The 18,050-nt window shown below is 39.2% G+C and overlaps 2 protein-coding genes across 3 annotated transcripts; one reads left to right on the top strand and one right to left on the bottom strand.

Annotated features, from left to right (window-relative positions):
- Nucleotides 1-5,158: 5,158 nt before the first annotated feature.
- Nucleotides 5,159-14,521, bottom strand: LOC109997002 (PHD and RING finger domain-containing protein 1-like). 2 transcript variants are annotated; one of them, XM_065961752.1, is made up of 7 exons: nucleotides 13,932-14,521; nucleotides 12,343-12,426; nucleotides 12,125-12,252; nucleotides 11,113-11,204; nucleotides 10,479-10,681; nucleotides 7,872-7,964; nucleotides 5,159-7,777 (listed from the first exon to the last, which is right to left on the bottom strand). In XM_065961752.1, exons 1-7 carry the CDS (start codon nucleotides 14,103-14,105, stop codon nucleotides 7,772-7,774), a joined length of 780 nt encoding a protein of 259 aa, XP_065817824.1. In that variant the 5' UTR covers nucleotides 14,106-14,521; the 3' UTR covers nucleotides 5,159-7,771. The 2 variants fall into 2 exon arrangements, with proteins under 2 accessions (XP_065817824.1, XP_020507012.2); XM_020651356.3 differs by having other exon boundaries at nucleotides 7,868-7,964.
- Nucleotides 14,522-16,164: 1,643 nt separating this feature from the next.
- LOC109997008 (P2Y purinoceptor 1) lies at nucleotides 16,165-18,038 on the top strand. The gene is made up of 2 exons (XM_020651361.3): nucleotides 16,165-16,350; nucleotides 16,840-18,038. The coding sequence occupies exon 2, from the start codon at nucleotides 16,946-16,948 to the stop codon at nucleotides 17,909-17,911; it is 966 nt and encodes a 321-aa protein (XP_020507017.1). The 5' UTR covers nucleotides 16,165-16,350; nucleotides 16,840-16,945; the 3' UTR covers nucleotides 17,912-18,038.
- Nucleotides 18,039-18,050: the final 12 nt, after the last annotated feature.

Consider the following 18,050-nt stretch of genomic DNA (forward strand, 5'->3'; position numbering starts at 1 on the left):
GGTGTGTTAACTCTAGCAATAAATAAACAAACACCAACGATGGATCAGTCCCTTCTCCCGATGTTATACTAAGATTCTCTCACCTCTTCATCTTTTTCACACCTCTGATAAAGTGTGATATCTATTTATCTATTTATCCATATCATATCAGCTTGTGTTACTGCTTTGCAAGCTGTGCAATCTATTTAATATGAACAACATGACTCAGTGGAACTAATTGCTTAATTCCAAAACACTTCAAAGAAACTCTTCTGCATTTAACACATCGTAGGGTTGCTGCCATATCTGTCTACTTTCCCATTCAGATGTTAAATCAAGTGCATCCATTTCCCCAGCCGGGCTATTATTAATTCACAGGAAATGGGAAAAGCTTGGCGAAGGAGCCCCTGCTTGGGATTTCACTGCAGGTTTTCATAGAGCGCCATTGTTCCCCGCTTTTAAAAGGCTGCGACTCAGGCCATGAATGGAGATGATCTCATCGTCTCTCGGGAGGAGGTGTCTTGACTAAATACCACAACGAGTCACTGACATAACTGAATATTAGAAGAGCCATACAGACATTATGGGCTTATTATGGTTGATAACAGCTGGTTGACCTGAAGCACTTTGGTACAGACTGAAATATTTAATTATCTATCGGATGGATTGGCAGGTAAAGACATGCTTTCATAGAAGTTTTTGACAGGAAACAACGGACTGCAAACAAGGTTAATGATTAAGTCTTAGTTTTAGGAACATTTAATCCATGGAGAATTATTTGTAAGACTTCCTTTAAGCAAAGGAAATGTTACTTTAGCATAAAGCTACATCAACAAACAAAATGTACATGTATTCCTTTAGAATATCTGCTTGTTTTAGCTCCTTTGAAAGTCAAAAATCTATTCAACAGCAACCTGTAAAATATTGAAACACTCCTGAAAGCAGGTGCCCAACCAATACAGTAGCTCTGTTTCTAATTCCCCGCTCTACCACTAACTAAAAAAAAAACACATTTTCCGACTTTTTACTCCCCTTACAATCCATACTCTCTTAGCTTCATCCTCAGCTCTTTTACTAATCTGAGATCAAAGCACCTACAGCATCTCTCTCTGAAGCTGTCGAGTCAGCATTTTGCCGTTCTAAAAGCGCACACGGCTGGAGAAACTTAAGAGGAACTTGGTAGCATGCATATAATCTACACTGTCCTGAATTTTATAACAGTAGCAGCACATGGTTATATGTAGACATCTATGTTTCCCTTTAGCATGAATTGTAATACACTGGTGATCCCTTTAAAGCAAAGTAGGCAACTTTGGAATAAAACAGCAGAGTAAGCTCGTTTTTTAAAGTATCCAACTGAACAAAAATCGCAGTCCTTTCCTTCAGGCTTTTACTCCCAAAGAGTGTCAGGGAGTTACGAGTGCTGAGCATTGTTGTCATCACTCTCCATCTCCAGCTGATGTTCTCTGCCATTAGTGTGCAACTATACGCTGCTAGCTTGAGCTTGATGTCTGTCTTATCTTGTAGAAGACTCTGGTCATGCCTCATGAGTGCACTGACAGATTGCATACAGGTAGGTGTGTAGGTAGGAGGACAGGCAAGAGGGACATCCCATCATTCAAGTGAACAGAAAGAAATTATTGGATTGGATTTGTAAAAAAAAACAAAGCCTCTGAAATAAAATCTACCAGAGCTTGAACTTTCATTTTTCCATTGTCAGTTCAAAATGTTTTACCTACTTATTCTTTCCTCAGCTTAGCTAATGTTAGCATGCTAATACCTGACACACGTGCAAAACTGCAGAAAATGTCCAGTTTTTTTGGGATGGGCTGCATGTCTGAGTGCAAACGACTACATTTTTCATTTAGACTTCACCCAAAAATGTTCATCCCAAAGTTTCTGAAGAAATCAGCGTGGACAGTGTGACTGCAGCAGGACATTTTCAGGAAAATTTGTCATATTTTTAACAAAATCTTGGCGAGAGTGAAAGACAGTGAAAGAGAGATAGAATACTGTCTGAAATTGTGCAAATCAGGCAGGAAAATGCCTGCAACTTTCAGTCATTAAAAACCAGAAATAACCCAATTTCAGGTGCCTTGGACTTCTATTTTTGTTGCACAGACATCAAAACTGGAATCAATATTGTGTGAGTTTTACTATAATCATACCAAAGTTTAAAATGCTGGTATTTAAACAACCCCACTTCCATTATATGCCCTACAGAAAATTATAATGAATGCAAATGTCCTAAAATAAAATCTTAAAAGTGGTTTCTACATTTCTGCAATAAACAAAACATGTAAATCCCAAATTATGGAACTATCCCTTTTTTTAAGATTTTGGATTACAGGTGATAAATGAGGAATAAGTCATATCATGAATGGATTTGGATGCTTGATTGCAGAATGATTTCTAACTGACACAGCTATCATATAATTACTAATGGTCTGTTCGTGACCCACCCCCCTGTACCCTCAGTGTCCAGTGTGGCTTCTTAAGGAGCAGGAGTGAGGGTTTTTTTTTTTCTGCCTTTGTGCAGAAAAAATGAGCGGAAGGGAGCTGTCGACTCCCATTTTGCTGCCATCAGAAGTCCTCCTCATGGCAGACACAAGCGCTGCTGCAGAGTGGAATCACTGGGAGAGATGTGTGGGTCTCTGGGAGGGTGACCTACTTTTGCTCCCCCCCACTCCCCCATTTGGTCTGCTAAAGAGAGCTGCGAGTTGTGCTGCTCAGCTCACAGCTTGTAATGTTATCCCTTCTGACTGCAGGTGCAAGGCTTTACAAGACACTACCAATGAGGCATGTACAGATGCTGCATGAATGTTCTGTATTATGCATGCATATGTCCTCTCAGCACTGACTTACTTTAAATGTATTCCCATGGCTATTTTAAATTAATTCTAATCTTACCACAGGACTGCTGGGCTTACACTAGTAGTGGCAATGTGTGTGTGTACATAGGTGGACAGATAGGCTTTTGACTGAGAAGAAAGAAAGAAAGACATTCAGACTGAAAATGTAAAGGCAACTCTTTGTGATGTTTATCCTTCTATGCTGTGAGTTAAATAAGAATATAATAAATATCATTACATATATCTACCATTAACCTATAATGACCCCTGCAAAAGGTTGGCAAGCAAAATGAGAAGTCACAAGAAGATGAACAGGATAGGAAAGTTGAAAGGAAAACTTTGATTACTCAAGCCGCAACCTCGGGTGTTGAAAAATTAAGCCAATGTGGAAGTGCAAAAAACTGCAGTTCACCTATTGTCCACTGGAGGTTGGCTGCAAAAGCCCTGGAAGTCACAAACACACAAATTCAAAAGTGCCCGACAATATCACAACATGGTCTGAATAGCTAATTTCTTTATGAGCACACTCCGAACAGAGGTGAATTTTCTTTTCGCACATTTTGATTATATTAAGAGTTATTCATTAAAAGGGGCATGGCTGATTTGACTGACAGGTGGGTTTGTTGTAGTTGTTTGTCTCAGCTCCAGCTCTTTGAATGTTACTAGGTTGTCCAAAAGTTGGTTTGACCCTTCTGTAGTTTTTGCTGTTTTTTCTTGATCACTGTACTCTAAAAGGCTTCAAATAAAACAAGGTCTTTCATTCAACTTGTCATGTGTATACTTCCACAAATGGTGACAAGTATGGTTCTCATGTCTTCACTTTTTGATGCCAATCAAAAACATTGGAAACCACTCAACTAAAGGACTCTCCATGATGTGATTAGAATACTTATTTGAATAAACAATGTTATCATGCTGTACACTGATTGACATGAAAAAAGTCCTTGACACATGACCTATCTGAGGTTTGAAACCCCCAACTCCAGAAGCTGTTTGCAGTCATGCTAACATGAGTGCTGATTTATTTAGCAGCCCTGGCAATGCACATTAGTCTGTATAGCTAATGTGTCAGCTTAAGTGCCTCGCTGCCTCTGCAGCTAGAAATGTTGCTCCTGGGGTCGGTACTCTTTCAAGAATCAGTTCCATCTGCTTCACTGCTGCTGCAAAAAAAACTTCTGCATTAATGTAGTTTCAGGCTAAAGACGTTCTTCAGGGAATAAATCAATAGTTAAACTTTTAGGGAGGTATTTAATGTAAGGCGAGAAGAGGTGAGAAGATTGACACCATTCTCACACTCTAAATATGAAGTGGAGCCATTAAACCAAATAAAATCACAGTTTGAATCCCAATCTGTGATGCAATGGTTGTGCAAAGCGGAAACGTTTCCTAGGAAATCTCTGATCAACAAAGCTCGATGGCCAGCAAATATGACAAAGAGTTTTCCTTACAGTGTAACCTTGTTTCCGTGTCTGTATTTGTGAATGGAACGTTGTTAAGAGTAACTAATTAGCACCTTATCATCACTTTGCAATTCTATCTTTAAGAACATGGTGCACCATAGTAAACAGACCCTCTGTGGAGCAGTGAGTCATTAAATGTTATGACCTTGGCTCTGTTGTGTGTTAATCGTATAAGTGTAAGCCTAATTGCTGAAGGAGTCACAGGCTTTAAGGCCCAAAGCCCCTCTGTGTTGGCCCAGCTCCATATCAACTGCTGCATGTTGTTCCTGTCAATGATTCCTGTGAGGAGACAGTGACAGGATCTCATAAAGAGGGTGAGTTCTGGGTCAAAGCTGGAACAAAAACAAACAAAAGTACTTTTCAGGAAGCCTGTTCCACTGTGTCAGCTTGACTAGTATGAAATATTTAGATGCCCAAAAGCAATCCTCTCCGCCAGGTGTCAGGATGTTAGAGTTCAATGGATGTTTAAACAAAGGGTCATGTACGGTCACAGCGTTGACAGCAGGAAGTCAAAATGGAGAAATCATTCCAGCAGAAAAGCAGCAAATCTCTACAGAATAATATTTTATCTGGAAACAGCTGTAGCAATAAAAGAACAATGTAGTCAGTTGAACCAGATTTAGGCTTTCTAGTCATAAAAAGTCCTTCAAGAAATAGTTGGCAACATATACTTTGGTTCTGTTTGATGTCTTAGATAAGTTCAATACCAGCAAATGTCTGTTTTTGTTATGATGCTAAAGCAAGGAGACACTTGTTGAGCTAGGAATGAGGACTGGATGTAGAAGGGAAACAGCTAGCATGGGTAATTTTAAAGAACATAAATCATCCATACGCCGACCCAAACCATACATTATTTTATTAGCGCAATTCAAGTTGTATCCCCAAGATATTACAAGCAAAAAATAAATCTTGGATTACATATAATTTCAGGAAATTCAAGGATATATCATGATATATGCCTCTGGGAACAGACATTTCTCCATAATTCCGATGTATCCAGCGGTTAGTGTTAACAACTTCCCAGCAAGACTTCCTTTTCTGTGCAGTGTTTATGTCTGCAACATAAACGCTGTCATTTCTTGGTCCATAGCATCCTGGAGTAGAACCTGTTCATCTGTTGAGTCCCAATTCAACAGTAGAATAAGTTAGACAGCTTAACTCCAACTCACTTTAGCATTTTGGGCCCTAAAAAGAAACTAATAAATTTTTTTTTACCAGAATTTAAAGATAAAAAGTACAGGTCTGAGAAAAGATCCCTGAGGAACCCCAAAAGCAAAACAGCCTGAGACGTTTCACTCACAACCATAAAAGTGAAAGTCAACAAACATGTCAAAGGAAATGTCATATCATAAGAACTTGTTGGGACTTACTATAAGTATGATAAATCCACCATGTACAAAAACATAAATTAAAACGTAAAAATGTATTGTTTTTGTTGAGATATTAGCCAAGGCTTAAGAATGAAATGAAAAAATCATACCTTAATATGTGAAACTACAAAATGAGTATTGAGGCATTGTTAACTGCCATAAGTAAATTACACAATTAAAATTCATTTCATTAGGGGCACGCTGGTGGCGCAATGGTTAGGGCGCACGTCCCATGTATTGAGGCTCTCGTCTCGTCATTCCCCACTCTCTCTCCCTGGTTTCCGACTCTATCCACTGTCCTATCTGTGCATTAAAGGCACAAAAAGCCCAAAAATAAATCTTTAAAAAACAAAAAAAATTCATTTCATTAAATAAATTAAATCTGCTCTTTGAAAACTGTGCCAACAATGAAGACTGTAGACAGTAGGGAATATTAACAATGCAAGTAACTCTTCTCCAGTGATCCTCAGACAATAGGGTAAAAAAACAAACAAGAGACTATGAGTGCTTTCTTGTGTAAACTCATTTTCACACTCATTACAGGGTCTCTACTCGTACATTTTGTTCATTTCAACAGTTCCGCTCGGCAAACATGTCTGGCCAATGAAGGTGAACATTTGTTTTTCTGAGCACGTTGTGTTTTTTTGGGGAAAGTAGGCCAAGATGAGCTGCAGGCTTGGTAAGTGCCCGCCCACTGAATCACAATACACACAATAGGTTTAATATCAGCTCTAATACCATAACTGTACTGTCACTGATCAAAGTAGTATGATGTCTGTTGTGTGACTAATGATTCGTTTGCCTTTCGAACTTGTATCTCTCACAAACGAGTCATAATTCTGAGACGTCTTGTACTACACTTGTGATGCTTTTTGGACTTCAAAGGATGCATTTAATATCAGAGGACCAGAAACAACAGATCTGAGAGTGTCTGAATGAGGCAGCATCCTCCCGGGTACGGCCGGACGAGATCCTGAGAAATGAATGAGGCTGGTGTTGCTAGGCGATGGGGCTCAGTGCTGCTGAAAGAGGCGGGATGAAGAAAATCCTTCAGACGAGCTAACTCCCCATTGAAGTCTGAGTCTTTGATGCTCAGACACCCCAGTCGACTCACATACTTCTGTTGGCCGCAGTCCACCAGCCGTCTATGTAGCTGCACTAAAGTCGCTATGAACACTGATCTTACAAGATTCTTAAGTTTAAAACAAAATAAACATAATTTTTTGTGCCAGATTCAAATAAGCTTTATTGGCATGACTTACCAGAAACTTTTACAGCTTTCTAAATGATATTACAAACATTAACAGAGGGGGAATTACTCTATAAGAACATTTTCTGTTCACATTCCCAGCCAAGCTAGCAGCTTTACAGATGACAGTAATGGTGTGTTGGTCCACTCGTTTGGTCTGTACTGAAAAATCTCATTAAGGATTTGATGTGTGGATTCATTAAGCTTTGTACAGACATTCATAGTCCCAAGAGGACGAATCCTACTGAATGTGGTGAACTTCTAGCTTGTTTTCTAGCAGTGCCTATAAACACAGCATACTGGTTTATGTTTACAGCCAAAGTAGTGTGGTCATCTGGCATTTCAATGTGCTTTGTTTGTATACAGCAAAGAGGCGGACAGCATTGGCAGTACTGCACCCTGGAAGCCACCAGTATATACACTTTAAATCATGCCCCAATAAAAACACTTTAAAATACCAAACATATTTTTATCTAAAATTATAATTTTCATTTTGGACAATTTTATGATTTGAGTCTTCAGAAGGTACAAATGAGCAGTGAGCTGAGTTGTCTCGTACAAAAAGGATGGGGAAGTCAAACAGTATAAAGAGACGGACTTCCATTCTTAGTTTTAGCCTCTTTGCTGAACGTAAACTCTGTCAAATAAATAAGACAGCATCAGCACACAGGTTCTGTTGAGTTTCATACCACAGGATGAAACCCAATACCCGACCGCTAACACTATGCTGCCACCATGTGGTCATTTCCGTCAAGTGCACCTGAATCTACCAGACAGCAATGAATAGAAACATCCTTTCACTTTCCACTCTTCTTGGTGTCAGAAGCTCAAGTTGTCATTTCCTTCTTCTTCTTCTTGTTTTTAATTCTGTGGGACAACACAAGACAGTTGTGTTAAATGTCAAACTATCTACAGATTTGAAGACATGGGGATGTGAAAAAACAAAGGATAACTTACTGACTGAGGAATTGTTGGTGTGACTGTGAGGAACAGGAAATACCTCGTCTGTTTGGTCTGCAGACTTCAGAGCCCGTAACAGATATTTAGGTACATGCTGAAAATCAAAAGAAAAAAAAAAAAGTCCATGATGTGGCTGGTTGAGTCTCGGTTTTCAACCATTTCACATGAATGAGGCTTTTATGATCTTTTAACTGCTCTTTTGTAACATAACATTGCAACGAGTAAGGTCTTTAACCTGTTGTCTAGTGAAGTGTCTTGAGATAACACTTGTCATGAATCTGTGCTATACAGATGAAGATGGATCGATGTAATACTAAATCATCAAAAATCATCAACTTAAGGACCAATTCTATTATTTCACTTTTCTGCTGTCCACTGTGCCTTCATTTTAGGTGTTAAGAGTGTTCACCGGTGCTGAGAAGGAGATGCGGTGTAATGGATTGCACTCACCTGTATTTCTGTTTGGTTTTCATGCGGAGAGTGGTGAAGCCTTTCAAGTGAAATTGTTCTTTTGACTGCAGTAAAAACTCACCCACTTGAACTTTTGACTGAAAATCGGTGTAATTCAAATGTGTTATCGGGGAAGAATAAATGGTCAAATTCAAAACTTCAGGTGTAACCTTTTGAATTTCTCTAAATGCTTGAGTGATTTTCATCCTGGGTTACGCTGCCCATTCATCATTGGACAGCCTCCACGGATCGTAAACTCAATAACATTAACTGCCTGTAAGCACCTTATCTTATCCCTATTCTTAAATGCTGCACTATTCATCTTTAAAGGTACGGACCTTTGGTATTCGGTGCATACATAATAATTTGTATTGTTGTTAATTGTGTTTTCAATATGTTTATGTTTTCTTTCTATAAAACACTTCACTCAAAGCATCAGGAAAGGAGATTCAACCACACGTTTTATTCTGCAGTCTCATCTTAGTTAAGGCAGATCATTTTGACATTAAAAGGATTTTAGAAATGCACGGGTCCATCATGCCCGGAATAGATATCTAAACTCCTGATTCAAAATCCTGATCGTATTTCAGTTCTCTCATTTCCTAAATATAAATCTATCCATTTCACTGCGATAAATCCATTGGTTTGACTTTTATGTAATCATCAAAGCATCACAGACACAAATGAACAAACCACTTAATAAGAAAGTCATTATGAACGATCTCTAAAACAGCACTTAGAGGCGGCTGTCATCTGAACGCCTCTCCAGAGAGTGCCTGACTAACGGAGGAGTGTGATTCAAGTGTTTATTCAATAGAGTATAAACAAAATAGAAGCACACACAGATGTCCTTGAGTAAATAACTAAGTGCTGTCTCCACTTGAGGCATTCACTGATGCCTTTACACATGAAGAAAAGTATGAATTACTATGAGCCACCCAAAGCTGATACTCCACCAGCTGAAAAAAAAAAGCACTCAAGAGCTCAGAAAAAGAAAATGTGAGCCTCTAAAAGCAGGAAACCAAGGCTACCTGGCTTCAAGGGCAGAAGGTAAATCTGACTGTTTCTTTAACCATTTGCTTATCTGTGAATTGTGTGCATCATATGTTGCTATGTTGTTTCTTTGCTGCTGTTAACAAAGAAAATGCCCCACTTGTGGGATTGATAAAGCTTTATCTTATCTTATCTAGAAATCACAATAAGCCAATGTCTGCACAAGAAGAAGCAGCAGCAGCAAGAACCCACTCAGATGAAGCTAAAGTGGGCCAAGTTACTGTTGTTGTTTCATGCTGTAACCACAAACACCAGCAGCAGCATCTGTATGTCTGCTGAGAGTGAAGTGTGGTAACATGCTACAGTGATGACTGTACAGGGGTTTCTTGAAGACTCATCCTGTCCCCTGTTTACCTTAAAAAGTTAACGGCATACTAAATGACAAACAGGCACGGGGAAAGAAAATGGCAGAAATCAAATTTTTATGCATCACCTGTTTGTGTTTTAAACATGTTTTAGATAAAATATAGATGGCCATCATGCTTCCAATACTAACCATTTTTCAAATGAGTGACACTTTTGTTGTGTTGCATTGTTTGTCTTCTAAATAAATATCACAAATTGCATTTTGTTGTGTTTTATGAATTTTATGTTAACTGGTGGCATTTCAGGATGCCTTACGAGTCACTAATCCTTTGATGTTAAATATCAAGGAGTCAAATATCCTCTGTGATTTTATTAGCTAGACTTTTGAGGGATAAAGGGTCAATTAAAAGAATAACCGGTATTTTTGAAAAGATGAGAAACTCTAGAATAACTTTTCAACATTTGTAAGTGTTTATGACTTTGTGCTTTTTTTAAAGAGCATCTGTTCCATATTGTTAGCACAGAGGGAAACTTACAGTGAGGGAATGTAATGATAACATATGACAGTGGAAAAGAAGAGTCAGTGTTTCGCTGGTAATTTAAAATGAGGGACTAATAAAGTAGTCAGATATTATTCTCCTGACAATACTGTTGAAATGCTGAGAGGATTTGACTGTATTTGTAAAGCTTTAACTGTTATAATGTAATTTATGTACAAACTGTGTTAATCCAAACTTTTCACTTAATGCTGTTTGATAATTAAACAGCAGTAAATCTCAAAGTGTAATGTTGAACTGACCGAGCAGGTTTGGGGACGTGGGTAAGGAGGATCGACACGGGCTCTGCTGTGGACCCTCTCGCTGCGTCGTCGTTCAATGGAGCCTCCGGGACGATTCATGGTGGACGGCCGAAGACGACTGCTGGTGGATGGAGTTTGATCTGCTTCAGCCAGGAGGTCTGTCAGTTCTCCATCACTGATCTCCTCCCCCGACATGGAGCCGTCTGTTTAATCGACAGTTTTACAACTACATGATATACTATTCTTCTGTTACAGAGCTTTATTGATCTAGACAAGCACAAAGTAACACATATGATTCTGGGGTAGAGCTGTACACATATCAGACTTATTGACTTGTTGCTATTCAAAGAACTTCACACCTGTGTCCCTTCACCTTGTCATTTTCTTTCTTATGGCAGTTTTGTTGGCTTCTTTGTTGGATTTTTACTTTCTCTATTTATCTGTAATTATTTATTTCATATTGCCTCAAAAAGCCAATTTTTCTCACTGTGAATCATTAATTGGACTCAGTATGCACATGCATCTGTTTGGTACTTCAGAAAATATTTTTTTAATACTGTTTGTGCGCAAAATGATAACACAGGTAAGTTAAAAAAACAGGGCAATTTGGTGACCTTTACTTGGTACTTTTTACCTGTTTGCTGAGGGCAAACTGCACACTCGGGACAAATCCAGTCACCTTCAGGGCCCGTAGTTAGTGGTGGTGTCATGCAGTCCATATGATACCTGGAATAACAAACATAACTCAAGCTCTACATTTAAGTACCTTTAACCTGTATTTTACACATCTCCATTTAGAGATTGGGTTTCAGGTACACAAAACATCACTCAAAAAATAGTCTGTCGGTCATGCACACCAATGTACTAACAAATAAGGGGTAGGGTGGCTAATTCTATGCAGCATTCACTTTTTGTTATATTCATTAAAGCAGTCTTTACACCCCGAAAGAAACCAACAAATCATGTGCTCTGGAAAAGGATCAAAGGGGAGCTGTCATCTCAAGCTGCTGTAATAATGTAAAAACTCCAACCTATCACTGCTGTGATGTTCAGGTGGAAAGTACCAGTAAATTCCTCCCTGTGTGTAATCGGCCCCTTGCCCTTCACCAGCCTGTACTAAAAGTGCTTCACCACTGCAGGAAGTGTTCCACGTCTACTGGAAGATGGCAGAGAACCCTTAGCTCAAATGTCCACTGCCCCAGTTACAGCCCTGCTAAAGGGCTGGGCAAGCAAAGACAGAAGAGAGGCTGCGGCAAGAACGAGTTTAGATAAAGCAAGAGAACAGACGAGTAAATATCTAAAACCGTTTTAGCAATGGCGACAATTAAGAGAGATGAAGGGCCAAAAAAAGTTACACCATGGTTGCTGTCTTTCTGTTGCCATGTTTGTTTTTTATAATCAGTATGATAATGTTGGGACTTTTCCTACTGCAGAATGAACAACAGGTAAAGGAGTTGAATAACGTTCAAAGCGATGTGTTGAGGTTCTTTCTGAGCCCTGAGGAGATGTTGCTTTACATTCTTGCTGGCTTTTCAGAATTACCAACCCTACCTATAAAGCATCTGATGGTTGAATTACGACAAAATCTGCTGCAACAAAACCACCAAATGGAACTGTGCCATTAAAGGTGCTTATGTGGAAAATACCCTGAATCACAGTGCGTGCACACCAACAGCCGGTGCCTGCCGTCGCTTCGTCCACATCTCTCGCAAATTACAGCACTGCTCCCCTCCTCTTCTTCATCGTCAACATTGTCCCGTGTCCTCACTTTGATCTAAAGCAGAACAACCCATAACACTGTCAATATATATTTATACAAAAAAAATGCAATAGTGTTGCTTTGGTACAATGCAATATATTTGACCTTCTTTAGAATGTCCCCTCCAGGACACCGTCTCTGGTGGATGAAAGCAAAACTGATCCGATCCACCGGGCAAGTGTTGGCAGTCTAAGATTGAGAACACAAGCAAACATGTTTCCAAGATATCATTGCATAGTTTTTATTCTTATTCAGTGAATATTAATGATTAATCCATTCATTATTGTGTCTTTAAACTATTTTCTAGAGTCAAAGGTGATGTATGTAAAGAACTTAAGTCTGAGCAAAAAAAAAAACATTCTGCTTGATTAACACAAATGATGATCAGTCTACAAAATTGCATACCTACAGACAGAAACCCTGAAGTCCCAACAAGTCAGAAACTTTTGGGTACTTCAGGACTATACGTACCCTAATATAAATTGACAAATAATTAAAATATTGAGCATTCATCTGAAAATGATTTATAATATCCTCAACTATAGTCATTTCATCTACAACAGTCTTCAGAAAGTGACCCATAACAACACTACTTAACGTCAAGATATCATCGTGTATGATTCAAATATCGGAAACTGCCACACTGGATGTAGTCAGAGGCGATTCTAGAGTGTGGTGGGGCCCTAGGCATACAGTAAATCAATTGGGGGGCCCTCCAACCAGCGTTCGTCACCATTTTGTCTGCCAGTGTGCTGATGCTTACTCCTGTATCTTTTTCCCTCCTATATACGGATAATACCTCTTCATTTTTCTTTAATTGAAACACTTTAGTTATCACAGCAATAACGCATGCAACGGTTAGTAGGGCAACGAGAGTGAGTGCTCTCAGGTGGGGCCCTCTCAGGGAGGTTTTTCTACTGTCATTGCAAAATATGCACCTTTTGAGCCACTGCTTTGATTTAAGTTTGGTTTATCTCATATGTATGCTCTTATCTAAACTCCTCTTATGTTTTAACTTGGTAATTTCTTATCTTACTTACTTTGTCTATTTATGTTTTATATTTATATTTACTTTTTATTTTTATTAATATTATAGTTTGGGGTTTTTTGATCCTTTAACCACTTGTTTCTATTTCTTTTACTGCTCTTACCTTCTTATTGCTGTTATCTTTTTATTTGCTTTTAGCTCTTTTAGTTTCTTACACATTTTTAAATCTTTGGTTCCTCTTGGTCTCAGCTCGTGTTGTTGGGTTCTCGTGTTGCCTGGGTTCTTATCATGGTTCTTGTGATGGTCGGGTTATATATGTCTGTTGGGTATCGTGCACTTTGGGTTCTTTTCTGTTGAATTGTATTTAATTATTTTTAGTATTTTGCATCTGTTATATTCTTACTGTTGTTAATGTTCTTCTGTGTTTGGTTTAGTTTGCTTTGTTCTTGTTTGTCAAAGCACTTTGTAAACCTGTGATTTTAAAAGGTGCTATATAAATAAAGTTATTATTATTATTATTATTATTATTATTATTATTATTGTTAAGTTTGTGAGCACTCGGGGGCCCCTTACTGGTCTGGGGCCCCCATCAGCTCCCTGCCATGCCTGTGGACAAACAGCTCCATTGGATGTATTCCTGCAGGTTTTGGGAGAAATACTATACTGTTAACTCAGGTAAGAAAAGACAGGTGAAATGTGTGTTTACCTGGGACCATTGTAGAATACATTCAAGGCAGAAAACATGCTGACAGCTCTGCAGAGAACCCACGGCTCGCTTTTCAAACGGGTTCAGGCAAATGTAGCATTTATCTGACTCTACCATCAAATCTTCAGCCTCTCCACCTGCTGCGTTAAACACAGAGGACTCGTCCACGTCCATTATCTCCCAACAACATGTTTTAAAAGATGTCGATGTTATCGTATCAGCAGTCTTCAACGTTGGTACGAAACTTCATTTTCTCACTGCTGTTGCTAGGAGACGGAGACCCCAACTTGTCCATTAACCGCCATCCATTCAAATGCAATGAGTTCACCCAGAAAGGGGCGGGGCCGGCATCGTTTGGGCAAAGTACCCGGATGGGTTGCGCTCATGAATTCAGCGTTAGCTATAAAGTAACGTCGCGTAACACTACGTAGATGACGGTGAACTACAAAGTCATGATAGTCTTACAGGTAAACCGTTTCTTCGCTTATACCTGTTTAGTTAAGTTCTGAATATAAAATATTAAGTAAATATAACTCGCATGTAGCTGAACATTTCAGCCCACGTTTGCTATCGACTTGCTTTAGTTTCAATTTCCGCGCGTCAGATGACAACTTCCTTCCAATCCCTTCAGAATAAAAGCGACATGTCAACACAGTTCTAAGTTTGAACTGTTCAGTTCCTGCTCATCATAATTAGTAAAAAAAAAATAGTAGAGTAGCTTCTAACACTACTATTTTGTTTACTTATTATGATGAGCAGGAACTGAACCATACAAGCATTCTGCATGTGACTCAATTTCATTATTCAAACTTGTTTAAAGGGCTTCAATTGTGATATTGTAACTGTGTTGAAGTCCCTGTAAACCAAAAAAAAAAAATGTTTTTTAGTTTTTTATACAAAAGAAGAATGTATTATTAACCACCAGGCAAAATTTCAGCAATGAAAAAAACTTATAAATTTATCAAATTAAGCTTCAAAATCATGAAAAATGTAGCTGTTCTCTCTCCTCTGGGATGCTGTGGGCGTAAAATCGGAAATCAGTCAAACATAGTTCTCAGTCTTTTCACATGTTTATGGTTTAAAGCTATCCTCTTGCAACATATTTAGAGTGCTTGGAGACATATTGCTGATTTTACTTTACAGAGACTTTAACAATCTGGCGGTCTAAGCTATAGAGACCACATGTATTGATGATGATTCATGAGCTATTTATTTTTTCCAGCTTCTGTGAGGAAATGTAAATGTAAAAAATGTAAAAAATAGAGTCCAGGAATGATATGCACAATGCACAGAGAATGAAAGGATTTAAAGCAGGGTTATGTGGTTAAGACATCAACATGACATTGTTCTTATCTGCACAAGGTGATAAATAGATTTGGATCCAGTGTATTCAAAATGGATTAAGTAACTTGTTGGCTTCAAATAGCATGTATGACAATGTCTTAATTCATGAAGAACTTGTTTAACAAACCAACAATTAATTGCAAAGATAAAAAAAAAAACCACCTTTGCTTTCATTAAACCCCCATTTTCTAGTTAGTTACAATTACATTATGTGATTGAACAATGGACATTCAATGAGTCCTGATATCAGGGAGGAGTGATTATATATCAGCACTGGGACTTTACCTTTGTGTACTATACTGATGCCGGTTAGCTGACCACTGGTTACATGAGAAATAAAGGCATACAGATAAATAAAAACAGTAGCAGCTTGTAGACCTTATAAAAACAGCAACAGCATGTTTGTGTTATTTTTGGTTCAGTTTTAGTCACATTGCAGAACTAGTCATGTCGGTGCAGCAAATTAACTATATGAGTCAATGATTATTGATTTAATGTATATGCTGCTTGCAGAACTGTTGCATACAAGCAACGTCACACTTTATGTTGTGCTTATTAAACAAAAACAATGCTATTATTCTCTGCAGTAGTACTCAGCCTCAACAGCATAACCTCAAGTGTGGCATTAATTCAAAACTAAGTAATCCTACTCTGAAGAAAAAACCTCAGACACTATTTTTGACCTGTAGGTTTGTGTCTGCCTGCTGTGAGGGAAGGTAAGTCTTGTGCTTGTTTTGCCAACACTGTTGTTGTATTTGGAAATAAGCACAGCAAGTTACAATGAAACACAGAAATACAATACACTATAAATAGGCCTATCTTATTATACTGAAGTGGGTTGGTGACAAAAGTAGACTTGCGTGTATGAGCAAGCATCACACACTGGTTTCCTGCTCTGAACACTACTCCTACAGAACACCGACACAGGAAATTAAGACGCCTGAGCAAAGAGCAGCATGGTATTTACTCACCGTCTTCTGAGAGGAGCAGCAGACACAGTTTTCATCTCCTGAGTCTTCAGCATGCGGTGTAGCTTCTTGCATTTGAAGAACAGACAAAGGACAACCAGATTTCGGTGAGCAAAATCTTTTCAGATATATATATATTTTTTTAGCTTTACATTTAGTTTGTGTTAATGTAATGTCTTTTCAGATATATATATATTTTTTTAGCTTTACATTTAGTTTGTGTTAATGTTTTACAATATGAAATCTTCGGCCACATGTTAAACTATATTCCAGCATTTTATATATTTTGTCTAAGTAAGCGGAACAAAAAGCCACCAATGTTGGAAATGTGTCCCTGTGCTTCAAGGGGGAAGGGTCATTTCGTCTACTTTAGATATTCAATCAAGAGTAAACCTTGTTTTTTCTACTTTTTATTTATTTGAGAAAACTGAATAGCCTACAATATTTTTTAGGCATCTTCTGGAGTAAAAATCAAGAGTTAAAAGCAGAGTCTAAGAATGACAAAGTTGATTTCAGTCAAGCTGTGGATATGTTTGTCAGTACAGTGTGAAAGTAGTGGAAAAACTCTGATCGGAAACTTGCTTGTGTTGATACAGTTTCAGTGAACAGCCTCCAGCGCAGCAGCACTTATGAGAAAATCATCCTACGCTGTGTCACGTCATCTTCCCTGAAAAAAAAACAACAACAACTAAATCTTCAAAGATGAACGGGACAGATGAGTGCAGCCTCCCTTCAGCAGAGTACCAGTACTACCTTTTCCCAGTGGTCTACATCCTTGCCTTAGTGGTCGGTCTTCCAGGAAACCTGTCTGCCTTCTACGTCTTCACTTTCAGGACGGCTCCCCGCACGGCCTTCAGTGTCTTCATCAGCAACCTGGCTCTTGCAGACATCGTCATCCTCTGCACGCTGCCCTTAAAGATCCACTACCACCTCCACAAAAACAACTGGGTGTTCGGGGACGTTGCGTGCCGTGTCACCGGGATCGTTTTCTTTGCCAACATCTACTTGAGCATCTGTTTCATGACGTGCATCTGCGTAGATCGCTACGTGGCCACCGTACATCCACACAAGTATCTGCGGTTGAGGAGCGTCTGGTGCTCCCTGGTCGTGAGTGCGTTGTTGTGGTGTGTAGTCGGCGTGGCCATGCTGGTCTTCGTCCTCATGGGACCTCTGAAAACCAATCAAGATGTTTCTGGAAGCCACAGCTGCTTTGAGAATTTCGCCAAGCACGAGTGGAACACGCGCTTGGCGGCGTACAGCGTGCTGAGTCTCATCTTCGGCTCTCTGCTGCCCTCCATCATCATCCTGGTGTGTTACCCGCTGGCAGCCAGGCGGATCTCCATGATCAAGACCAGAACTGCCCAAAAAGCAGTGATGGTCATTTACACCATCCTCGCTATAACGCTGCTCTGCTTCCTGCCCAACCACGTGGTGTATCTGCTGCACCTTCTCCGACGCATGGACATCATCCAAAGTTGCTCCGCCGCAAACGCCATCTACAACGCCAGGCGGGTAACCATGGCACTCGTTGTCCTCAACACATGCCTGGACCCTGTTCTTTACTACATCACCACCAGTCACTGCAAATGGAAGAACTTTAAGATCTCTTGTTCATGGGCAAGATTTCGGCGGCGCAGAGGGATTTATACCATCGCAGTGAGCGAGTAGATAACAGGATACCCCTCCTGCAAATATAGCTTTGTATATACGTTGTTGCACAAATGAGACTTTTCTACAAAGATTTTTATCCAGATTGGTGTTGTACATCAAAATAAAGGGAAACACAAAAAAATGAGCATCTTGTTTT

This window comes from Labrus bergylta, chromosome 12 (assembly GCF_963930695.1).
Source record: "Labrus bergylta chromosome 12, fLabBer1.1, whole genome shotgun sequence".
NCBI lineage: Eukaryota > Metazoa > Chordata > Actinopteri > Labriformes > Labridae > Labrus > Labrus bergylta.

Bases quoted from the DNA above. Each gene is read 5' to 3' on its own strand.
- LOC109997002 (XM_020651356.3), bottom strand. From the start codon at position 14,105: ATGGACGTGGACGAGTCCTCTGTGTTTAACGCAGCAGGTGGAGAGGCT. The intron at 12,427-13,931 runs GTAAACACACAT...TCTCAATCTTAG, and splicing joins GTATTCTACAATGGTCCCAG to ACTGCCAACACTTGCCCGGT. The intron at 10,682-11,112 runs GTAAAAAGTACC...TCGATTAAACAG, and splicing joins AGTTTGCCCTCAGCAAACAG to ACGGCTCCATGTCGGGGGAG.
- LOC109997008 (XM_020651361.3), top strand. From the start codon at position 16,946: ATGAACGGGACAGATGAGTGCAGCCTCCCTTCAGCAGAGTACCAGTAC.